The sequence below is a fragment of the Pholcus phalangioides genome, unplaced genomic scaffold (assembly GCF_987345545.1).
Source record: "Pholcus phalangioides strain wild (caught in Gottingen) unplaced genomic scaffold, Ppha-v1.0 ptg000022l_1, whole genome shotgun sequence".
In the NCBI taxonomy this organism is placed as follows: Eukaryota; Metazoa; Arthropoda; class Arachnida; order Araneae; family Pholcidae; genus Pholcus; species Pholcus phalangioides.
This window is the reverse complement of record NW_028301615.1, coordinates 36,717,081-36,743,305: the sequence shown is the minus strand read 5'-3', so window position 1 is coordinate 36,743,305 and position 26,225 is coordinate 36,717,081. Positions and strand designations below refer to the sequence as shown.

The window sequence follows — 26,225 nt, the reverse complement described above, 5'->3', positions numbered from 1 at the left end:
CAAAGATTGCTCAATAATACAGCAAATAAACAAGGATTATTCGTAACTCAAAGGAGCCCCACAGATAATTTTCTCTACTGGCTCTGCATCTAGTAATGGTGGTCCTGGAATTGGCCTAATCCTGAGGGTCTACTAACATTTTGGCTTGAAATCAATTTATCTTGGATAATACTGCAGAGTTATTTTAAACTATTATTAAAACAATAGACTGATTAAGTGTAACCAATTTTTCAGCTAGTTTTTAGACCCCCCCCCCCAATACCTTTGTTTCTAGTTATTTTTTCTTCCTCCCAAAAATTATAAATGCCTTTTTTTGCCTGCCTATTTCGTCCCTTTTTTAGTGCCCAAACTTTGGGGCTCTAGTTATTAGTATCAGTTTCTAACATAAGTTATTTAAATAATGACGGTTTTATATTCATAAATGCAGAAGCCTATTTAGGGAACGGCCTGAGCAGGCTATAGCCTAGGGTGACAAATGGGTAAAAAGTGTGAAAAATTTGTATAACCCACTGGTGGCAAAACCATGAATCTCCCTCTGTAATTTCTTAACCATGATACCTAATTCAATGGAACCTTCCATAACCTAGCTCTTAGTCCTAACCAAACACCTCCTGTTAACAGACATTCTTTAAAAATTATGTTAAGGGGTTTCAATATACACTCAGTGGCCAAAACATTGGGAACACTCCTTACTCAAACTTTGACTTGTCCATGCAGCTTGTGCGCTGACGCGATAATCCAGATTTGCTGATAAAACGCTTTTTCTTCTGGTTAGAAGCACCAGTTGACATTGCAATTTACTTGTTTATAGGGGAAAACAAGATTTGAGTGGTTTTTGAACGTGGCATGATTGTGGGCACCACAAGGGGTGGTTCCAGTATCTCCAAAGCTGCAAATCTTCTTGGCTTTTCTTATGTGTCTTTAAAGAGTGGCAGCTAAGCCAAAACATTTTGACCAGACATGACATAACTGTTCAAGCAGGTGGCAGCAGAATCATGGTCTGCATTTTCATATTATACTCTTTGTTCCTTATATTGATTGGAAGCATCTGCCAATCCCAGCGTCTACCTTCACATCATTGCTTATCAAGTGCACCCTTTTATGGCTATAATATTTCATGATGATGGCTCCACATGATATTAGTGGTGAGTAGCAGGATGTCCTAATTTTTTTGGCCACTGGGTGTATTTTCCATTTATTAATAGACACTTCCTGTTCACTGACAAAATGTTTTTTCAGTTTTTTTCATGGTAATCGAGAGGTTCTTCTGTACACTGTCTGTCAAATCATACAATGAAAAATTCTTGTTCTCAATGTCCCTATAGGTTTTTTTTTTTTTATTTACTCAAAAGATTTGATAAACAGTTTGCTAATTATCGGCTATCAAATCCAGAGATTTATGGTGACTTTTTTCAATTGTGACCAACTTGAATGTTGATTAATTTACGCAAATTTTCCTTTGGTTGCCGAAATCTGTGGAGGCAAAATTTTCCCCTACCTATAAGTGACCAGGTTTTGGGAACCAGAAAACAAGTAATGTAACCCTCTGTATGGCCTTAATTCATTACATTGTACCTCCATTGTAAACCAAAGACCCATTGGTGCCTAACAAATGCCAGCTGACAAACGCAGGTGCTGAAAAGAATGATTAAGTGAGCTAAGCAGAATCAATAGAGGGCCCATCGATAACCCAGCTGAGACCCTTTGGCTGGTACCTATTTGGCGCTGTCAGTTGGCCAGTAACTACAAAAAGACAGCAAGGGCTCAACCGAGCAATGTGGATTCACCTGGAAGCACATCACCCAAAAACCTATTGGCTGCAGGCCAGCAACTATGGCAAGGTACAAGGGCTCGCCACTCAAAGAACCAATGGGTTACACTTTAAGAACCTCACTTGTGAGAGGGCAAGAGCTGTATAGGCAACTATCATGGGTTCCGGGAAATTCAGGGAGAGGAGACACTCACTTCCAGCATAACTCAATTGGTAGTAAATTGCCAATTACTGCATTCGTGCTTGGTTTGAATTAATGAATGTACTTCCATTGCAGCTTTTCACCAGAACGTAGCATTACAATATAATTTATAGGATATAATACGATATATACACAGTCAACACTTGTTATACCGGCCCGTGTTATAGTGATCATTCCATTACAATGACTACTTTATCGCAAACCAAATCAAGTCATACATCGCCATGCTGCAATTTCCAGCCAGTGGAGTAAGTGGGAAATGAAGGCGCCATCATTCAGTGATCGCTCCAGGCTTGGTAGGTAAAGAACTTGTTCCTAATATTTTCTATGGCCAGATTTGAACCCGTGGACCTTGATGGTAACCTTCATAGTAGAAGACGAGCATCAGATCATGAGATAACTCCACCTAATAGCCACTCATTACAATGACTGGTACCCAAATGTTTTTCCTATAATGATATATTTATGTGTGTTTCCTTTCAATATAAAGTTTGTTTTCAACAGAACGATGTGGAATTGTTATAACGAGCACCGGCTGTATATTTCCTTCCTTTAGAGGGAAATCATACATTTTCATCATTGTAAATCAGTGGTTTTCAAAGTGTGCATCACAGTTCCTAGAGGCATTGCCAATCTACCAGGGGTATCATGGCAAGCTGGCAATATTAGTTTATTCCTGTTTTGTCTTTAAGCAGTTCTTTGTTAGACTATCATGTGGGGGGGGGGGGGGAACACGTGTTGACTAAGGCAAAGGAGCCATGGGAAACAAACATTTGAGAATCACTGTCATAATGAAAAGCAAGAACATGGGTTAAGGTATAAAAACGTGTTTCACAAGCTAGTGTTTCACAATAACAGTACCTACCAACAAGATATGAATTCGAAAATTTGTCAAAACTAGCCAACATCTAATTTTGAGACAAGTGGGAAAGCCACAGAGAATTGGTTAGCGCTATATCCTAACTTATAAGCACAAACTTTTTCTAATTATGTCTTGGTTTCTTTTTTTTTCTTTTCCAGCCGGATCTTTAAAAGAATTCGGCCGGCTTTTGTCAGTGATCGAAGATGAAAGAGATCGCTTGGTATGTGTAGAAATATGAATATGAAAGTTTTTAATTAAAATTTATATTATGGATCAGCCAAATATGCAATGAATATGTCTCTCAAATATTGGCTTTCATACTTTTAGTAACTTTTTTTTTCTTCTATATTCTTAACATTCAGCTTGACAGAGCTCAGAAAACATTGATTGATCCTATCGAGACCTTTCGTAAAGAGAATATTGGTGCTGCAAAGGTATAAGTATGAAACAAGTTATTTCAAGTTTTCAGAGATGCCGCTGTACTCTAATTTACCTGGACCCAGGTTATTTAAAAAATCTGGGTCCTCTTTGAGTGAAAGTAGGTCCCTCTTGAAAAAAATTATCTTGAAAAGTATGGTTCTCTCCCCTCCTTCCCATAATTTACTGGTATCTCTTTGTTGAGACAGTGCAGAGGGGCATGTTCTGGGTAGGAGGAGGAGGTATCCCTGTGAATCAAATAAATGATTTATTTCTAAAACATGTTCTTTGAGAAAAAGATTAATTTACCAGCTTATATAAGTAGGTTCATTTATTTTCATTGTCTACTAATAGGAAAAGCTTGCAAAGAAGCCCATTAACACTGCAAATTTAACATAGGGAATTTAGCACATGTAATAAATCTAAAGCAAATAGACAGTCGATCCACCTATAATGTTCCCGTTTAGAATGTTTTTTTATGAAGTACTATTAGTGCCGTGATTTGAGACACAAAACTTGAATAGTAAACAGAACGGTACAGCTCTTTCATACATGTAGGCTTTGCATTCAGTGCGACAACCCCATATCTCTTTCCTAAAAAGAACACAGAATTCCTAAAACTAACAAAACGTTCGAGAAAACCACTGTCTTACTTTTGGAGAATTTGAATTTTTAGTTGTGGGGCTACACATGATTATGCATTGCATCAGTTTCATCAATTTCTGTCAATACAGTGGATCCTGCTTATAACCTTTTCAGAGAAAACTCATGATAAAACATTGTGAGCGACAAAACGCTTCAAACGGGAAATATTAAAGAGAATTACTTAGAGTTGAAACCATGAAAATAAATCGTCCTGAGCAGGAAAATGTTATCTGCGGGATCAACTGTATCTTCTGCTCTCTCAGAGACTGTCCATCCCTTTGGGAAAGAGCCCAAACCATTCCAAGATGGTCTGTCTGGGCAGTCATGTCTGTCTGTCTATCTTCTGCTCTATCATTGCCATCAAAATTTGCACAATTTGCAACAAAGTATTATTTTCTTCAATTAAAAATTCATAACAGTACAAAGAATTGATTAATTGTTATGGGAATCTTATGGGCTGTAAAATAGTTATTTTCATCAAATCTACAATCATGTCTATTTTCAAATACAGGTATTAGATTGTGTGAGGTTAATGTATGAAAAATGTAGCAATTAATTTGACTTTGCTATGCTCAGGGCTATCTGAACGAGTTCATGGGCTTTACCCTAAGCTGTTTTAGGCCACCACCCCCCCCCCCATTTAGCCTAATTCACCCCGAAATGGAACTTTTTATATTTTTCTGCAACGACTCCTCAGAAGACTAAAAACATTCTGAGAATAACATTAATTCCTTAAAAGTGTTTCCTTTGCAGAAGAGTTTTTTCTGGAAATTATTCCAGAGATTGTTCTGCAACATATGGCATTTGCTATTCATTTCAAATTGACAATTTTTTTTATTATTTTAATGTCTCCTTGGGATGTATTGATTCCTCCTGATGTATTGATTTTTGTCTATACATACATATGTCATGTATTTAATTTTGTAGGAAGGTAAAAAGAAATTTGAGAAAGAAACAGCTCGCTTCTGTCAATCACTTGAAAGACATCTGAATCTTTCAACAAAAAAGGGAGAAAATCACCTCCAGGAGGTACAAATTGAAACTTCATTCTAATGATCTCTAGATAATGTTGTATTATGTGTGTACCAGAGAGTTTGGTAAAACTGTATAAGCTACTGCCTGCTGTAAAGTTTTTCCCATACTAAAAAGGTGTCCGGTATAGAGAACACTAGGGACATGTAATTTAGGCTTGTAGGATTTTTATTGATCTGATCAAAACTGTCGAATATACTTAGGAAGGTGTCAATAAGAACTAGGGCTGGTCCAATTGATCAGGTCGGTTACTCAATCGGTTGTCAATTGCAGTTAAAAATTGTAGCTGAGTTAGTCGACTCAATCAAACCAATTAAAATTCTACTAAAATTTTTATTGAAAGTTCATAATTTATTTGTATTTGTTTTACAAAATGTGAGATGTCTTAAATTAATAACATGTTATATAAGCGACCGTATTTAAAAATTATGATTATTAAAAAAACTTATGATTATTTCAGTATTATATTGGGTTTGATGAAGGTTTTGTAAGGCAAGACCAAAATTCTTTGTCTCCACTGTGTACTGTACTTTTTGTAATTGGGAAACATCCTGTAACTTTATATTCTGGGACCCCCCATACCATTTGGGAGCAGTTTCTGGGGGGAAAGTAACAGGTTACAGGTAGTTTCAAAATCAGTGACTAGCCTAAAATTATGGTTTTTCTGAAGAATGGGGCAAGATCCTTGTGATGAAATTACAGTGTCTGACAAAAATTTTCAGCATGACTTCAAGCATTTGCAGCCTTAATTTCTTTATCTATTTCAATATTTATTTACATCTAGCAAATAGGTGAGTGAAATAAGAAAAAAAAATATTTTTGTAGCTTCAATTGGTAATGAAATGTTACCCAATAAGTTTATTATAAAGTAAAAGGATCTGAAAATATTTGATTAAAATCAAGAAATCAGTCAATCGATTAAATTTTTTTGACTAACCAGTTAAAAATTTTAATCGATTTTCAGCCCTAATAAGAACAGAGGTGACCAATTTGAAAGATTTCTCTGTATACATAGTACTGTTGTATAAAAGAATAGAAGCCTTTCTTGTACAATACTTGTGAATAAATTTATGATCATAGTTCACACAGTTTGCCTTGGAATATAGCTGACGTATTTTTCTTTTACACATAAATTATACATTAAATTTGCTTCCCACATTGTTTCTAGGCTGATGCCTCTTTAGAAATGGAGCAGCGTCATTTCTTCCAGGCTTCCCTAGATTACGCCTCACTACTAACACAGATTCAAGAAAGGAAGAAGTTCGAGTTTGTTGAAACTGTAAGTTCTGCAAGTTTTTTTTTTTTTTGGTTGCTGCTTTCATTCATTGGTTAGTTTCATTTATATTGATTCGTTGATCCCATTAATAATGCATCATATAGCACTAAACTATGATTAATCTTTAATTTTTCCCATATCTTAGATCCTGAGTTTCATGAGTGGGATGATGACATTCTATCACCAAGGTAAATATTTTTTCAATTTTTCAGTATGAATTTATCAGAATGGGAAGTTGAGACTAACAAATGAAAAAATTCACATTTTAAAACAAATACTGCTAATGATAATATTAAAATAACCATCTTAGTCATAAAATTATTCTGCATTTCTAACTTCGAGGGGCAAATGCAAGCTAATTCCCTGTTGAAAAGTCTTGCAACTGAGAGCAACAGGCCTACAATGGTACAAATATTTCAATCTTCATACTGCACTCACGATGCAAAATATAGATGACAGCACTAAAAAATTCACTCTCAACATTTTATATGCACTCAGACCGTTAGGTATACACCCATATGCACTTCATTTCAGGCACAACTCGGTAGTAAATTGCCCATAGCTACAGATCAGAGTTGTGGTGTTCCATTTGAAAGGAAGAAAGTCATAAAAATAAATGAAATGTGTGTGGCACAGTGTTAGAACTCTGCTACCTCCATAAAATAATCAATGTTAGCAGATTCGATCCCAGAGTGAAAAGTAGGCATTGTTTTCTCTCAAATCAGATGTGGCCGTTGATAGATGTTGCCTGAACAGGCAAAGTGTCCTAGAATATGATGAAGAGTTTGGACTCATGGTTGGAGTAAAACTACGCATGTCATTTGATCCAGTTAACTGAAGTTTGATTTCTGTAGTTTCCAAGTTTGAGTTCCAAGTGCAATTTGATTTTCCCCTTCAAAAATTCTTGCCACAACGAGCAGTAGGTCCACAATACACATATTGGGTGTCCTGTAAGTCCTAACATGGCTTTTATCTGATTAATTGTTCATTTTAGAGGTATGGTTCTAATTTAAAATAATGCTCGATGTGTTCAGAAATCACTCTGTACCAGTTTCAAAAGTGAAAATGCAGCAGTTGTGTCATAAAATAAGAAATCTAAACTTTTATATGCCCCCCCCCCCCCCTCCTCTAACTTGCAATGAAAAAGCTGTTGCCCGGTGTAACTTTATTAAGCTTTGTAAATTTGTTGAAATGTAAATAAGAGACGTATTAAAAATAATAAATATGGACTTCTCTGACGACATTGTGATTTTCAATTGACATGTGTTCTTTTGTCTTTTGTGTATTAAATATTTTACTGGGAATTCTCGCTGTAGTTAGGAGTTAGTTTTCTGTGCTTTTAAAATTGAAAAAATAAATAAAAATTAGTGACAATATGCACATTTACTTGTCCAGTTCAAGCTGACTATATACATATTTTATTTTATTTTTCCTTACCCTCAATTTGTCTTTTCCAGGATATGAAGTAGCTATGGAATTCAAAACATTCATGGATGATCTTCAAAGGCGCTTACAGAGAGTGGGTGCACTTTTTTGTCATTCAAAACAATTGGAATGAACTTGCATATGCATAGTTCCTCCCATTGATCATATAAATTAATGCATTAGTCACTTCCAAAATATTCTACTTCTGTTATGCCATGCTTCAAATTTCCTAGCTATAAAAATAAAAAGATAAACTTTTTTTTTTAACTCACTCTTTTCATGCATTTAAAACCTTTGTGTTTTCTGTCATTCCGTCTGAGAAATGCTTTTTATGTATCCACAGCTATTGCAAGTATAGCATAGGCCTAGCTAGTAGGGGGAATATAGTATTTTCACCAATATTGTATTGGGTAATGTTCACACATGTCTTTTTACCAGAGTAGCAGAAAAACTAGACTCATTTTATTTGGCTTATGATAGTGAGTTTGCCTTTAAAGTGTTTTCATATGCTATTGTTTGTATTTTGACTGTAGCTTAAAAGAACTCTGCTAAAAGAAGTTCTGCTAATTTGGCTGAAAGCAATTTTTCCTACAATGTGGCCAGAAAATCCAAAAGGTCTGGAGAAAAGTGCTGAGCATGAGTATTGCTGTATTTGTAATGAAAAAAAAAGGATCAGAAGTTCTCTTTTTTTTTTTTAATGTATTAAACCAGGGGTTCTTAAACTGTGCGCCATCAACCTTTGTCAAGTGCAGCAGGTGGAAAAAGTTTAACCCTTTAAGTAGCAATAATGAGATATCTTGTCTCCATAAAAGCTTCTTATTTTAGCATTGTCAAGCCCACATATTTTGTAAAAATGATTTATAAAGGGAAAACTTTTGCCTATACCCCTTAGTTTATACCAGCTGAAAATAGAAGAAAACCCCTACTTAATTAAAAAAGATATGGCATTTTGAAAGGTGGTTTAGGGATTTCTAATTGCTGCTTAAAGGGTTAAAAATCCTTGTATTAAACTGTTTGACCTAAAAATTTGGCTATGGTTGCCCAGGTGAGTATGGCATCTGTATAATATAGCAAAGGTATTTATGTTTTTGTGAGTTCAAAACTGGCTCTGTCCTTGTCCCTTTAAGACCAAGCTCGATCGATCGTGTGGGTGAAATAGTTAGCAAACATTCATGTTTTCAAAAATTTCCCAGTCTTAAACAGTTATCAGGATGTTCCTTGAACTTATGCATCATTTTCATTTATGAAAGAGAGATGACATTTCTCTTCAAGATAACTGTATAATGTGACTTATGTTGCATTGAGTGATATATATATAACCACTCATACGAAAGCCAGTAGGAAATAGTTACAAACTGCATGTCCTGGGGTGTAATTGCTCTTCCATGCATAAAGTGATGATGAGAAAAAAATAGTGGACTTGAAAGTTATGAATGCATAATATGTGATATTTTTAGTGAGTTCTCTAATATTGTTTATTGAGCTTTATTTTTTTCCCCCCTCTACCAGATACGAGAAAATTTTGAAGCTACTCACAGTGAAGCTGAACAATTAAAACAAAGAACTTTGGAAGTAAGCTCCTTTTTGAATAAAAAAAGTTGGATCTTAGTATTATTTTCCAGAGTGATTAACGTGTGATTCCAATACCAGTTTCAAAAATCCTTTCAACCGAATTGAATGAGCATCTTTCAATTTTTCAAGAATAACTGTGTTTTGTTTTCATGATAATTATAACAAAAAAACTATTTCGAAACAAATAACTTGTATAAATAACTACCCATTGTATTAGTTTTGTTGTTTGTTGGGTATTGAATCTTCCTACTATAAATAATGAATGTCATTTTAGTGCATAAAGCATGTTGGTTTGTAATCCAAGAGATGGGAACATTTCTCTTCTCTCATCAAAATGTAGTTTCCCCCCCCCCCCTCCCTCTTGCAAGTTCTGTGAGTTTAACATGTGAGCATCAGTATACCCAATAGCTGAAGTGATACGACTGAATTACAAGAGCAGCTAATGTGCTATTTGATAGAATTTTTTTCCCCCGTTTTTGAAAATTCATAGTTTTTGTACATTTGAAATTATATGTGTTAGTTTCAAGAGTGTTGAAGGTTTTTCCCTCTATTTTTTATATATGCTAATGTACTCAATGTTCTGCTAATTTGTTATTTAAGCACAATCAAACTCCTATGGGTTGCTATGGCATGCATGTTACTTGTTGATGCATATATTCCTCAAAGCAGAATATGACAAAATCTTTAACTACATGGAAGAATTAAGAAAAGTATAGAAACATTTATTACGGAATTTTCGCTACTAAACAACACATGCACCTCGTCCATATTGAATATGCCAAAAACTGTGATGTATGTTCCAGAATTTCCTACAGAACAATCTTGAAAAGAATATTAAGAAAATAACTCTTCTGCGTAGAAAGTGCTATTATGTGAAATTTGCCACAAAAAATTTTCAGTCAGCTAAGTGCCTGTTGCAGAACGACACAAAAAATTCTGCTTTGTGGACCTTATATGAGAGCAATATTACTCTCTAGTTTATGTACACTTCCTATAGTGTTAATGCATTCATTTTTTATGGTAAATCCTGTGCAATTTTCCAGTCTCTCATGTATTATTATACAGGAGTTTTCATTGTATTAGTCACAGACAAAATGAACCCTTACTTATACTAGCTTCGCCTGTTTTTTTATGTTTTTGACCAAAACCTTTCACGTACTAGGACCAATTTGCCATCAGTTATTCGCATGTTATGATATTGTTTTTTCCCAGTTATAATTTATTTATATTTCAAGCATGACCTTTTTCTTTTGATAACATTGATTTTTTGCATGTGCACTTCCCTTTTTTCTGTTTTTATATTTAGAAAGCCCAAGATCCTGGCACTTTGAATAAAATGTACACTAGACAAGGTTATTTGTATCTAATGGAAAAGAGTAAGTTTGTGTGCATGAGAGAATATTTTTTTATTGCCCATTAAATTTCATTTATTTTTCTACACCTTGCGAAAAAATAATTTCAGTGTATGTGCTGTTGAGTGCAAGAGTAGCGTTAAGTCAAAAAATAGACTTTCAAGAGAATTCGTCTTTCATAGGAAGTTCTGTAAATTTTGAGTTGTTAAATGAAGTATTTTTTTCTTCATTAGTCAACTCAGTATTGAACATGTCTAACTATTTGAGAATGCAAAAATGGATGAATTATCCTAATGAAAATTGATTTTTGCAGTGAAATTTCCTTTGAAAAATGACTTGCACCACTTTTGCAATTAATGAAATTTCGTTTTTGTCACTCACATTTAAAATATCATAAAGGAATAGGGCATAAATAAATTTAGTCTTTTTATAACATTTCATTATATTTATTTTTTAATTTAAAACAAGTGAGAAAAAAACAACATAGTATAATTTAAAAATGGGGGGGATGCAGCATCGTAAAGGGAAGAAAGAGTATTTTTAGGGGGGGGAAACATCAGTCTTTCTTTTGAAAAGATTTAAAGCAGTGGTTCTTACAGTGTGAATCATGGCTCCTAGGAGCTTCGTGGCAAGCTGGCGATATTGATATATGCCTGTGTGATCATTGAAGCAGTTCTTTGTTTGACTATTCTGGGCAGCTGCTAACACATATTGACTAAGGCAAGGGAGATGAGCTCAAGACAAACGTTTAAGAACCACTAATCTAGTGAGTATTGAGATTTTTTCACTAGGATCATCATCATAGTCAAGAGCTTCAGTGTCACCGTTTCTCTGGTGGTTTTCATAGCAATAAAAAAAGGGTTGAATGAACAGGAGGAATAAAAAAAATCAAGTCCACCCTTTTTTTTTTACTTCAGTAATGGGCCTTGTTGCTGTGAGCAATGGTCATTGCTTGATTTTTGCAAAAGATTGTTCAGATTCTTTTGCAGGTGACAGTCTGAATATGTGAAACTGCTCTAGATTGTTGAGTGGTTGTTTATAGTACATGACATGTAGGCTATCCTGTCTGTTTTGCATCTAGCTTATCTTGAGTCACTGTACTGACATACCATTTTCACTGATATTTTCCCTTATAACAAAGTGCCTGTGCTGTTTATTTAAAGTCTTGCTTGGGCATTACTTGTACATCGAACCTATTTTTATTCTGCACGTAGAGAATAGTTTTGTGCCAGTCCAAAGATACGCTATGCACTTTATTTCTGGCAGCAGCTTCAATGTTTCCAAAGTCAGAATTATTCCTCATAAAATTATGGTCTGATTCCAAACATTGGCAATCACCTGTAACATGACGACCTGGGATCTCTTACAATCCTGTTGTTCAATTAATCTTGTTTAGGCCCCAGGGTTCGTTGGTTACCGGAAACCACCCGAGGCTTCCGCTGACAATCCGGTTCGGGTCAGTTAGTTCGCTTAGTCTGACGGTCCGGAGGTGGGGTCTCCTAGCCGTCGGGCGAGAACGGGGCCAGAGGTCGGGCTACCAACGTCCCATATAAATTCCGCTTTACATCTATGTCAGAGATCCCAATAGCTCGTCTGGTTAACTTCTCTTTCCCTCTGGGGGGTTCCCGTGGTTCGTCGGTGGAGGCCACGTCGAGTCGTCATCGTCAAACTCTATTTTAATTGTGTAATATATTAGTGCAATATAATATAAATGTTCAGCAAAGTGTTATATAAAAATGTAATATATTTTACCTCCATGCCGTCGGTGGTTCCTAGGACCATCTCACGGTTTATAATGTCATGAGTTTTTACAATGTGCAATAGGCCTAAAAGTTGTGGATCCTGGCCAGATCTCCAATTTGTTATGTTTGGATGCCAGATTTAATATTATAATGCTTACAGTATTTCCTTTTCTCATGAAGTTATGTAAATCAGATACAAGCTAATGTTGTGATTGGTTTTCCTTTTCTCATGAAGTTATGTAAATCAGATACAAGCTAATGTTGTGATTGGTTTTCCTTTTCTCATGAAGTTATGTAAATCAGATACAAGCTAATACCGCACCTTCTATGTTGTGATTGGTTCTTCAGTAAGGCATTGTGGGAATGCTACTATATAAAAGCCAGCTAGAGATGTGCTGACTCTCTCGCTACCTACCTACTTCCTCACCTACGACTAACGACCGACTTAATCAGTAAGGCGTCACGCCCTGTCATGGTGTGAGCCAGATCGTCTCATAAGTAACGATGAAGTTACAATAGTAGAAGTGTGCTTTGGCACTTATCCCGTCTCATCGCACGTAAGGTTTCAATGTCGTCGTGATCCAGTGATCGGTTAGTGGCCAGACCGGCCACCGTGGACCTTCATCTCCAGTTCCATGTGCAGTGGCTGAGCTTTCATCTCAACGTGTGTTTACACCAAAGTCGTCTGAAGCTGGTGACGAAGAGTCTTTGGCTGTGTGGCAGACACCTGGGAGTATCTACCGGACGATGTGATAAGACGTGAAAACCTGGACAACGGCGGTGAGATCGATTCATATTTTTGTTTCATTGTGACAGTGAGAGAAAAGACTAACTGTGATAATTGTGATAAAACGTTAATTAATAGTTTAACATATAAAAGGGCTTGTGATAATAGTGATTACGCTGATTAATGGTTTAACAATATAATTGAATAAATGTTATGGTTCTATCTAAACTTTGTCTATTCCATTGTTGTCATCCACTCAATGTTTACTGGGGGAAAAAATATTAAAGAACCGGGAGGTAACGATCAAGAACGTTACATAAATTCTGGGGGCTCGACCGGGATTTGAACCCGGGACCTCTCGCATATTATTAATAAATTATCACAGTTAGTCTTTTCTCTCACTGTCACAATGAAACAAAAATATGAATCGATCTCACCGCCGTTGTCCAGGTTTTCACGTCTTATCACATCGTCCGGTAGATGCTCCCAGGTGTCTGCCACACAGCCAAAGACTCGTCGTCACCAGCTTCAGACGACTTTGGTGTAAACACACGTTGAGATGAAAGCTCAGCCACTGCACATGGCTTTGGCCAACTGAAAATTACCTCCTATATAGGGTCTAATTTCATTTTTGTTTTTGCACACCCTCTGTGCCAATTCAAGGCTGATCACTGATTTATCAGCCCCAGTATCAATTATAGCTCTTACATAACTGTCATTAATTTTAACAATCGGAAATAAAAAATCAATTTGAGAGGTACTAGAAACCACAGGAACACCACCCCTCTTTATGTACCTGTAGGCCCGTTTCCCTGTCCACTGTTTTGTTGTAAAGGGCAATTTCGAACTACATGACCGGGTTGATTACAACCAAAACAAGTTAATTGAGAATATTTCGGTGCCTGGGTCTTTAGCATAGGAGGTCTAGTAAAACCCTGTACATTACGAGACTGAAAGGGCACTCTTGGTAAATTAGACCTCTGAAAAGGTACATTTCGATAATTTTGAGAACTTGAATTTTGAAAGGAGTTGTATTGATCCAACAACACAAATAATTTTTGCAACGTATCTGGTTGACGTATTTCCAAAAAGGTTCTTACCCGCGGTGGAAATTGTTTGATGATCAATTCAATTTTTTCAGATACCAGTATCGATGAATCGTAAGATTTAAATAATTCAAGTTTATACAAGACAAAGTCCAAATAGGAGCCACTCAAATAATTTTGAGAAAATAAGGCCTGAGCCAACTCAATCCGTGTATGATGCGGTGAAAATGTTTGTAGCATTAACTTCCTAAAATTTTCCCAAGGATCACCATAATCCATTTTTTGAAGTTCATCTTTACCTATATTGGCCCACCACAATTGAGCTCTACCCTCAAAGGCACTTACTGCAATTTCGATTTTATTCCGGATATTTTGTAGAGAAAAGAAAATATCACACTTGCTCAAAAATTCTCGAACATTATTATGTCCGGAAAATGTTAAACGATCATTACTCGGATAAGCTAGCCCAGTAAAAGAATTGCCGGAATTTAATGGGATCGTGGGTGAAAACCCCGATCGAGTCCGATCGTCATTCTCGAAAATAAGATCATTATGATCGGATTCAACTTGTATACAAAAATCATCTCTACCTGAATATCCAGGCGTACTATTCAAATAACTAGAATTCATTGTTACAATTAAACATTAATTTATCAAAAATATTTGCGAAAAAAAAAATCCCGTAAAAATTATTAGAATCAAAACACAAGTGCAAAAAAAATATTAAATTGGGTTCGATCATCGATCACAACATTTTCGAAAAGTTCAAATTTATCATACGATCATAATATTTGACTAGATATAATACCCACGACCAGATCGACTAACAAAACACAAGCGATGTTCGCGATCGCTCGTTTAAACACGAATTTGCAATGCGATCGCTCATTAAAACATGAATTTGCGAAATGATCACAAAAACTCAAACCAGAGATTAAAAATACGATCTCAACATCGCGATTCCAAAACTGTCATCCAAAATCAATGAACTGGTATCGGTCGAGCCCCCAGAGGGAAAGAGAAGGTAACCAGACGAGCTATTGGGATCTCTGACATAGATGTAAAGCGGAATTTATATGGGACGTTGGTAGCCCGACCTCTGGCCCCGTTCTCGCCCGACGGCTAGGAGACCCCACCTCCGGACCGTCAGACTAAGCGAACTAACTGACCCGAACCGGATTGTCAGCGGAAGCCTCGGGTGGTTTCCGGTAACCAACGAACCCTGGGGCCTAAACAAGATTAATTGAACAACAGGATTGTAAGAGATCCCAGGTCGTCATGTTACACACCTACCGTAATAGTGTTATTTGGATCATTGACAATTTTCATCCATGTTAAAGCTAATTTCAAATTAGGAGGACGCTGTAGCCCAGGTCGATAAGATACTCACCTTAAGTACTAAAGGATGTTTAGAGATGTCGCGAGTTCGATACCCGGTTCGTCCTTGTCAGAAAACTTTCCTGACACAGGGGTACAATAGAAACGGCCACATGACCACAGAAAAAGATTGCTACCGAAAGGGAGTCCCCCATCAAGGGGTTAGCGCACCAACCTCTCGATGAGTATAAAAGATAGGCTGCCGTTTGGAATGAGCAATAAACTGTAAGTCCCGGTTTAATTATCCCTCATGTGCAGAAAATGACAGTGGTGCGACAAAAATGATCAAATGATTAAATTAGGATTTTGTCCAGTGCAACAGTAACTGAATGGCATTAAGTGTTTTTTGCTGCTGCTTTTAGTTCAAGATTCTTTGTGAGACAAGCTATTTTGTAGGACTAAACTTCAGTCATCAATATTGATGCGAAAACAAATGAGAACAGAGTTATGTATATACAAATCTTTAAGTAACCTTGATGATACCTTCACCGATGACTTGACTATAATCACTTGACTTAAATACCACTTTTGCACACAATGCTTTCGCTATTTCATTTTCTGTTAGTAGACTTTTGCTGCTACCTGGGGATAACCAGTTAAACTACTACTAAACCAGACATGCACCTCGTCCATATTGCTCTGTAGAACTTGTAACGAATTGGTGCATGTTGGAATATGTGTGTATGTATAATGAACCTTCCATGAAGTTTGTTTCTGTGTAATGCTTGCTATATATATATGTAGTGCTGCCATCTGCAATCAATTTAAACTATGAGTTTTTTCTCAACTCATAGTGAGGGAAGTATAATGAATGAATAAGTGTAATGTTAGCTTAGGCCTGTTGCTCTCTGTGGCGAGACTTTTTAACGGAGAAATCAGCTCGCGTTCAAGCCTCGAAGTTGAACCAATTGAACTACTATTAAACCAGACATGCACCTCATCCATATTCCTCTACAGAACTTCTAACAAATTGGTGAATGTTGGAATGTTTTTATGTGTAATGCATGTTATATGTGTAGTGCTGCCATCTGCAATCAATTTTTTAAACTACACAGTTTTTTTCTCAACTCATAGTGAGTGAAGTGTAATGAATGAATAATTGTAATGTTGTAGGCCTGTTGCTCTCTGCAGTGAGAACCAATTGAACTAGACTCTAACAGGGGTGCAAGAGCTGCGCCAAACTGCGCCGAAACGGTTCTCTTGCTACATGGTGCGCCAAGGCGCCGAATCCCTGCGCATTTGCGCCAATTCTTGTTTCTGGTTCGCGGAGGTACCGCTAATGCACTGTAGTGCGTCAAATACCGGGAATTTAGGAAAAAGAATCATGAAAATTTTGTTCACGGGACGCGTTCTTTCCGAGACACGAAAAAAAATACGGAAGTCCCTCCCTGAATGAATATGCCGAATTTTCCGATTTCTTAGACCGTTTTTTCTCCTGCGGATTGTATACTGAAAATTACGGTAATTTCGCGGCTGCCAACCAGCGTTCAAAGACCGCATACATCGAAAAGAAGATTGGTTTACTCGTTTAAATTACCGACATTTTTCGAAGATCATTGGAAAAAAATGGGATCTGTTAAAACTCCAGCTAAAATATTCATAGTTTTGTCATCTAGTCACTATGCGGTCGTGTGATTATCGTCGGCAGTTGCCGAAAATTCGGATTTGGTGAACACAGGGGTGGCTCGAGGAAAACAATTTCTACCCATGCGGAATCTGTTTTTGGCGCTACTGACGGCGTTTTTTTTTTTTTTTTTTTGGTAAACAAAGCTTTTTTCACCCTTTCAATTCTATTTGGCACCCCTCCTAGAGCGGCGCCCAATTTGGCCGCACGGTCCGCCACTGCATTGGTGGGGGAGGGGCATGCTCTTAACAATAGTCAAAGGAAGGAGTTTGTACTAGGAGCATGTGCTCATTTTACATAACTTCTGTGAGATACCTTTTTTATATTAATGTCCTACCTTTCCAAAACATGTTGTTGGAGAGAATGAAACGTTTGCACTCCCTCTCATGCATTGCTGGGATTGTACATTACTCCCTCACGTATTGCTGGGATGTTGCTCAACATTGTATCACCAACAGAACTATTAATTATGTGTGATGAATGGGTTGCACTGCAATGCAAATAATTACAAGAAGTGAAATCAGTTCAGAGAATAGATAGATATTGGGCAGACATATCCAAACTTTATAACCTTGAAAGCAGCCCAAAGTTCAAAATTTTGCCAGTTTTGGTGAAGGCTTTTTTATCTTTAGCACATGGTAACGCGGGCAGTGAAAGAGAGTTCATTGTTAACAAATAAATAAAAGTCTGTTCGAACATTGAAAAATCTGTCCATCCAATGCTTTAATGGAATAAGACATACAAAATCTTATGTTCAAGGGCATGAAAAATTGGAAAAAAATTGTCATTGAGATGCTGAACTTCTGAAAGCGACTCGTGATTCATAATCTATTAACATACTATTAGGTTGAGAAATTGTTTAAGTAAATAAGGTATTTATATTTTTCTCGTTTTTTGCATTTTGCTTTTAAATTTAATAATTCCTTTAAATTTTGTGAGAAGCTAATTTTTTTTCACGGAAACCCTTATTATATTCTGCACACACTTTTTTGCTACATCAGGATGAATAAGATTTTGGTGTTCAAGCAGCAGAAATTCTTGTTGCCTAGGTGTTTAGTATCCATGTTGCTTAATTTGAAAAGAGTCTAATCATTTTTATTCGTCATTTCAGTGATGCATGTTTTACTAGTGACAGAGATAAGATAATTCAGAAAAAATTTAAATGGATTTTAATTTGTGAAGGAAATTTATTTAGAATTATTTGTTTCAACCATTTTTGGCAAAACTTTTGGCATTTCACAGAAAAATTACTCCTTATATTGCAGATATAGTTCGTTTTTAGTTCTGCTCCATTTTCAAAATTTCTGCTCCAAAAATGAAATTTGCTGCTCCGAAATAGATGAGGGGCGCTTGCACCCCTGCTCTAACCACTTCTGCACAAAACAGATTAAATGTTAAGCTACCCGAATATAATGTAAGTCGGGATTGCACAAAAATTGACTTGCACTACTCTTGCACACACTGGATCATATATATTGATATCTTTTTTTCTTCTAAATTTTAATTTCATTCCCAGTCATCAATCAATCTTTAGATGATTGTTTGATATATTTAAGAGAAGGTGTATGATGATTGAATGAACGTACATATGAAACATATATATACGTTCAAAATTTTTCTTGTTTTCTTTTTTCTAAACATTATGCAGATGACTTCTTTTCATTAAAATGAAGCTAAGGAAATTATTTGATTTGTCATTTCATGTAATGTTCATACTTATCTGCATCACAACACATAAAAAGATGATAAATACTAGTAATGCACATATGAATTGAAGATTTCATATTGATTGGCTGTGTTTTTTGTTGATTGAGAGTAGAGATGTGAGATGAGAATATTCTCCTGAATGTGAAAATTGGAGAATAATCGAGAATATTCATTTTTCTTTTAAATTTAATTAATTTAATTTAATTTTTTCACCAATTTTGTTTATATTGTGAAATATAAATCAGTTTTCATTGCCTGAAACATTTACAATAAAACAATTTTTGGTATAATCACCCCCAATGACAACTTTTAGTTCGAGATTCTCCAGGTCATGATGATAATGGGTCGTGATGATGATGGTCATGATTTTAAAAGTTTGGTTATAAAGATTTCAGAAACCTTTAGATTGAAACCTTAAAAAATTATTTTAAAATTAGATACATTTTCAGAAGTAAGTTCACAACAAAAGAAATTTAACCAAAGTTGATTGATAAAGGAAGCTATTCTTATACACAGCACCTTCATTTTAAGAAGATACAGAACTGCTGTTTTCTTCAATGTACATACACTTAAATTCTGTGTCACTCACATTTCTTTAAAAATTGTGCAATTCAGCCCTCTTGGTTTAATTTTCTTGCTTTCAAACTTTGTGGTTTACAAATTGCAATATCCCCATCTTCTTGAAGGGAAGAAAGACGGGGACAGATATTCTTGAGAATATTCTCTCTAAAGGACTACTATTATAAATTACTAGAGAATATTCTTATCAAAAATAATAATTATTCTCAAGTTATTTATCAACATTATTTATTATAATACATGTTATTACATATATTCTTGATAATACTCCTTGGAAAGATTTCGGCAACTGAAGAATATTCTCATCGAGGAGAACATTTTCTTGAAGGACTATTATATTAATAACTTCAGAATAATTCTTTCTATTTTCTATAAGAATATTCTCAAGTTATTTATAATAGTAGTCCTACCAGAGAATATTCTCCTTGATGAGAGAATATTCTCCAAAAGATTATTCTCGAGAATTTTACATCTCTAATTGAGAGTTACACTTTAATTACTATACTTTGCCCCAATTATAATTTCATTTGCTGCTGTTGAATCTGATTGACATAGTCGCTTTGTTAGCATAGCAAATAAATTATGTTATGTTATACCATGATCTAATTTGCATAGCTTTGTCAATTAAAATATATTATTTATTTAAAAAAATGTTTTATATTAAGAACTTATTTATGAAACTACTATTGTCCATTTACTTATCCACAAGCTTTGTAAATAGCCTGAGGTATACCTCTCTGTATGTGTAAGAGTAAAAGTTCTCCCCCCTTATCACAAATCATCACTAAGCTATCCAGCAGATTACTAAGCTCATCTAATCATGAAATCATGACTAGAGCAGTTCAAGGGTAAAAATAAAATAATTATGCAAGTCTTTGTAGAATATAATCCTCCAACCACATGAGAGAATACTTGGTTATATCATGTCGCATTGGGTGAGTTTTACTCAATTCTGGAAAGCAATTGTGCATCAAGAATAGCTCGTCAGTGACTAAGCTTTCACGTTTGGGTCGTCCTTCTAGAAAAGAATAGAATCATCAAATGTGACGTGACATGCGGTAGCCAAGTCTCATCTTTTGTGGTTGGAGGACTAAGCATTGAATTAACTTTTTATATTTTTAATAAATATTTTCAGTGTGAATAATGTTTTAAAATTGTTGTTATTGAAATCTTTTCATGATTAGAGGCACTTGGGAGCAACTGGACAAAGCATTTTTGTCAATATCAGAAGTCACAGAAGAAGTTCTCTTTGATGCCATATTCTCAGACAGTCGGTAAAATTGTGAGTTTAGAAGTTATGAAAGGATTCACAGTTTTCTACTTTATGCTCAGCCAATATCATTTTGGTTATTTGTTGATGACCTGGTTTTCTAATTTAAGGTGGCTAAATTTTAATTTTCAAATGTGAGATGGTTTTTTCCTTCAAAAAAGTCACCTCAGTTTTTGTCAGACCTATTGTATTACAAAAATAAATGTTAACTAGACAAAACATTAGTTGCATGAATTCATTATAAATGCACACATAGCTAGTTCTTATAACAGATAATAGAATCTATTAAAAACTTATACCAATTGAAGTTTCGTCACAAAATAACGTGATGTAACTCACTTTTTTAAGGATTAAAAAAAATTAATATTTCTTAATGGCATTAGACTGAAGTTGTGGGCATATTTACAGACATTTGTGGCTGACTACTAGATAAATTTAATTACAGTCTATAATTTCTATTAGTTTAATCGTTTATTAAAATGTTTTCTACTTATTCAGATGAATGGAGAAACTGTCACAGTGAAAGAATGCATTGGGTAAGCCTCTATTGTGATGTAGATATTATCTGATTACATAAAAGGGTTTTTAAAGATCTATAATATTTTGCATGTTTGATATGATCATAAAATCAATGAAAAACATTGAAAATGATTTTTAACTGTCTAATAGCAAAAGTGTGAGCATTCTAATGCAGTAGAACCCTGATAACCTGAGTACCCCCAGTAAATTGGCATTTATTTATCTAATGACTGGCATAATATCAAATTTAATGGGGAGGGGGCATAAGCCAGTTGATAAATTTTTGTGATATTGCTCATATATTTCAACCATTCTTTGTTTATTTTTGTCAAAAATAGTTCCTCCCACCTTGAAGTAAGACCATGATAGAATAGAAGTGTTCGACTTTTTGTAAGATCAAATGAAACCTCACTAACTTGACATCTGCTTAATTCTACATATTTATTGATACCATTCGGTGGGGAGTTATTAAGATTCCACTGTATATGCCAATTTGAAAACAATTTCTTATACCTTAAAATTTTTGCTCTTGTAGTATATCTAAAAAAATCAATTCACATTGTAAGTACGTACAAAAATAAGGGAATTCATATGGGTAAGTTCACACAAAATAACGAAAGTCACATTCATGGCTCTTACAATGAAAGAAAATAGAGTAAAATTTTTTGTGTATAGCATATTTTTTCTTCAATATTATATCAATATTTGATTGGGTAAGCATGCATTTATTAGTCTGTAAAGATTGTTTTGAGTTTTTTTTATTTTTTTTTATTTAACCTTTCCACAGTTTTATGAATTTAGCTGATCTATATTATATAATTTAGCACAGTGGAAATAACCAAACCCTCTGTGGCATGTGTGTCAAATGTAACATTTTTTTCTGAATTTTTTTGGGGGGTATTTCCACTGTATTTTTATTGAAATGAAAACAAAAGTTTAAATATATATAAATTATAGTCTATTTATACCATGTCATTCTTTTTTTTCTTTACAGACGGCATTATGATTCAATAGACAAGCGGTTTTGTTTTGATGTGATTCCTGAAGACAAACCTACAGTTTTTACCTTCCAGGCACTTTCGGATGATGACAAGAAGTTATGGTTAGATGCCATGGATGGAAAAGAAACTGTAATTAGCTTGACATTTTTTGTGAAAGATTTTGGAGCTTATTTCACTTATGCTTAATGTGGTGGGAAAAAAAATGTAAAAGATTGCAAAAACTAGCCTGAAAGTTGTCTTATTTAGGGAGCGTTATTTTCTACACCATTGCACTTATTCTTCAAAATAATGGTGAACGTAAGGAATGTGCATAAATTCAGAGATTTTCTGAAAATCGATAAATCAGTACCTACTTTTGCATATTAATTTTCAAATTTTGTGTTATCTGTCATTACTTTCTTCTTGATCACAAAGTGAGTCATAAATAAAGTCGTAAGTCAATAAGTCATAAAGTGGGTCATGGTCGTTTCACCAAATTAAAATAATTAGAATCAAAATTATTTTTTCCTATGCTAATGAAAAATTCCTTCTCTGAAATGAGGAAAATCTATTTTTTAAACTCATCATTTTTGTATATACACAGTAATACCCCAACTTAGGCTACCCAAAGTTTCACAATTTCTGAATTTCATGGTTTTCTATGAAAAATGCACAGTTCTGAAATTCTGATACCTTGACTTAGGTCAGTAATTTGTTCCAAGACTAGCGATTCAAGGTGAATTTTTTATACTATTAATGTCCCAGGGGGGGAGGGATGTGCAGACTTTCTTTTTTCTTCCTTATCCATCTTTTCAAAGGGAAAAAAGCTACTTTCATTCGACTTTACAGTCAAAGCTTTCGAGATTTGCTAAAAGTGTGTCTTATTGGAAAAAAATCATTTTTAGAATGAGAACGTAAATGCTTTGTGAAGTAAGTCTGTTTATGTGGAAGTGAATTTCAGAAATGATTCTACTTTGAAAATTAAGGTACCTCGTATTTTCTCCCCTTTTGTATTGAGCAATGAATATCCTTCGGAACTTATTTCATTTCTATAGATTCTGAATTCTCAGACTTGTTTGATCATTTGATCATTTTTGTCGCACCACGGTCATTTTCTGCACACGAGGGCTAATTAGACCGGGACCTACAATTTATGGCCGATTCCGAACGGCAGGCTTGTTTTTCATACTCATGGAGAGGTTGGTGCTCTAACCCCTCGATGGGGGACTCCCTGCGGTAGCAATTTTTGCTGCGGTCAAGTCGCCGTTTTTTTTTCCGTTGTACCCCTGTGTCAGGAAAGTTTTCTGACAAGGACGAACTGGGGATCGAACTCGCGACGCCTCTAAACATCCTTTGGTACTTTAGGCGAGCATCTTATCGACCGGGCTACCGCGCCCTTGAATTGTCAAACTGACATCAAATTGCAAAAATGATTTTCATTGTTATGCTTCATAATTTTTTTGCTGGCATGTAAGATGCACTTTATTTCATTTGAACATCTATACTTTACCCGGAAGTCTTCCGATTTTTCAGCCTTATTTAAATATTCCAGTTGAAAACCAGATTTTTCTGATATTTCATACCTTTATAGAAAAATCCATGAGTTGTGCTTAGCTTGAATGGAAAATCCAAACATCCACCATCAAATATCTAGGTGTCTACATTAACAAAAGTTTTAAATGGAAATCACATGTGAAGTATATTCAGTTAAAACTTTGTTTCAGTCTCTACAAATTTCATCACATCAAAAACAAAGTAAGCCTTTCTCTCCTACTTTAATTTTACTACTCGTTTTTTCACTCACATGTATTGTATAGCCTCACTATCTGGTGTAGTGATTACATTTGTACGATTTGCCCTATTGTGCAAATGCAAAAGAGAATAATTAGATCTATTACTAGCGATTAACGGCCCGTATACATGAACTTTTTCATCATTTAAATATACTTCTACTGAAATATTTGTTCTTTTCTAAACCTATAATTTTTCTTAAAAAATCAGATTTGCCTACCATTAAATACATTTAGATCATCAGCAAAGTTCAACACTACCTTGCAAATTACTCTTATACACAAAACAGTAAAGAAAAACCATTTGACTTATCTCATCCCAAAACTTTATGACAATCTCCCAAACGACGTCCTCATCTCTATATCTCTTCTTTTGTTAAAAAACGGCTCAAGAACTACCTATTTACCATAAACAACATCGAAGACCATTTTGGAAATGTATATACACACAATTTTCGAACTGCAGATAAAAATAATTGTTAATTGTTAGCATTTATATCCTCGAGTTGTTGCCCATAATAAAATCTTATTATTGTTATTATTATTTGTTTTTTGTTTTTGTTTTTTTCTTTCTTTTTTTGCTATAATCATGATTACACACTAATTTCATTGCATACACCAGATTCACCAATAAATAACTATATTTATGCAAATCATGACATATAACAAATACAATGCCACAACAGACAAAATACCCAACGAGGTGGCTAAGAAAGATGCCGATAATAAAATTTATTATTATAAATTTATTATCCATATTTAATATGGATGTCATATATTTCAAAAATGCAGCAACCCAATTAAAAATACAATTACAAACAATATATATATACATGATGAAATATTATACAATGCCCATAAAGAATACTTATGGTTGTCTTATTCTGAGTATGGATAACTTCTAAATACCTATTATGTTTATAGATATTACTGTTTTCTTCCCCATCTCCCTCCTTTTTTTATTTCTGTGTTTACAATCCTTTTTTTTTTCTTGTTAGTTTTTCATTTTAATGGATGTATTATACACATAAATTATATACTTGATTCAACTATTGAAAATGACTACCCTTATAAAATTGGTGGGTCCATCAATATGGATCCTATAGGATCCCTTGATTGATTTTTTTTTTAATTTATATGTTTTGTAACAATAATAATGAGACAATAAAATTGAAATTGAAAAAAAAAATTCTCTGAAGAAAATACTCTTTCAGCCCTTGCAATTCCGAGTTGACTATGTTTTCTCAGGAAAAATAAGGGAAATTAAGATTTCAAGTATGGTGAATCAAAATTGTCAACAAACATGGTGCCAAAAGTAAGAAAAGTTGCCAATTGTAGCTAAAATTTCCAAAAAATGATCAAAAAGTCAAGTATGCTTCATTGAAAACACAACAAATGGGACTTTGTATTGTTTTTCAAAATAGGGATAGAAAAAAATACAGGAATTTCCAGTGAAAACATGTCATATATTCACCCCAGAAATCCCTAGTTTTCTCCTTTCATTTGTATGACTTTTTATTTAGTGGAAAATATTTCACCATGTGAAATATTTAACTAAACCACAGATTTTGCTAGTCTGGGAATCAGCACATATGTTCAAAGATATCTGAGAAACAAGTTTCATGTTAATTCCTGGTATTAAGTGTTTGATTGTAATGATTTGCTTTGTCAATTTCAATTGAGTGTGTAAAATGTGTACAAAAAAACAATTATGTGCAAATTCTCCCTTTGCAAAAACAGTATTTTTTTCCCAATCCAGGTTTTTTTTCAAGTGACAAGAAAATACATTTCTTGTATATATCACAAATTAAGGAAAATATTTTGAGTGAAAATGCTTCCTTATATAAACTTTCATATAATTGTCATTGATTGTAGTTTTTTAATCAGATGAGATTAAAACAGATATTATCTGTTTTTAATTTGTCAATATTAATCAGATAAAATTGTTTTGTTTTAGGCTCATAGTGGTATTGGGAAAAATGCTAAACAGGATGAATGTAAGTATGATCTTAAGTAAATATTTTAACATGGTTTTTTTTTTTTGTGTCAGATGAATATCCAGAAGCTACTGAAATAAAGCTATATTAATTGTTTAAAAAAATATTTTTTTTTTCTTCCCTTTAGTTTCCCTGGATGACGCTGGCTTCACATTTGTTCGTTTGGGTATAGGTTTCGTTGAAACAAGAGGTCTTTCGGATCAAGGACTGTATCGACTAGTTGGAGTTAATTCCAAAGTTGCAAAGTTACTACAATTAGCCCTTGGTAATTAATAGTATCAAATGCTGCTTTTTAATTTTATCTTTTTTAATT

At 34.6% G+C, this 26,225-nt stretch overlaps 1 protein-coding gene across 1 annotated transcript in view; it reads left to right on the top strand.

Moving 5' to 3' along the window:
- Nucleotides 1-26,225, top strand: part of LOC149070286 (rho GTPase-activating protein 26-like) — a 54,219-nt gene that overhangs the window by 6,212 nt on the left and 21,782 nt on the right. Inside the window, exons 3-15 of the mRNA XM_089249913.1 lie at nucleotides 2,994-3,055; nucleotides 3,198-3,269; nucleotides 4,825-4,926; nucleotides 6,098-6,208; nucleotides 6,351-6,393; nucleotides 7,663-7,724; nucleotides 9,140-9,202; nucleotides 10,509-10,578; nucleotides 20,541-20,638; nucleotides 21,125-21,162; nucleotides 22,140-22,275; nucleotides 25,873-25,912; nucleotides 26,040-26,177. Of these exons, the coding sequence (XP_089106039.1) occupies nucleotides 2,994-3,055; nucleotides 3,198-3,269; nucleotides 4,825-4,926; nucleotides 6,098-6,208; nucleotides 6,351-6,393; nucleotides 7,663-7,724; nucleotides 9,140-9,202; nucleotides 10,509-10,578; nucleotides 20,541-20,638; nucleotides 21,125-21,162; nucleotides 22,140-22,275; nucleotides 25,873-25,912; nucleotides 26,040-26,177 (1,035 nt within the window). The remainder of the gene's footprint in view (nucleotides 1-2,993; nucleotides 3,056-3,197; nucleotides 3,270-4,824; nucleotides 4,927-6,097; nucleotides 6,209-6,350; nucleotides 6,394-7,662; nucleotides 7,725-9,139; nucleotides 9,203-10,508; nucleotides 10,579-20,540; nucleotides 20,639-21,124; nucleotides 21,163-22,139; nucleotides 22,276-25,872; nucleotides 25,913-26,039; nucleotides 26,178-26,225) is intronic.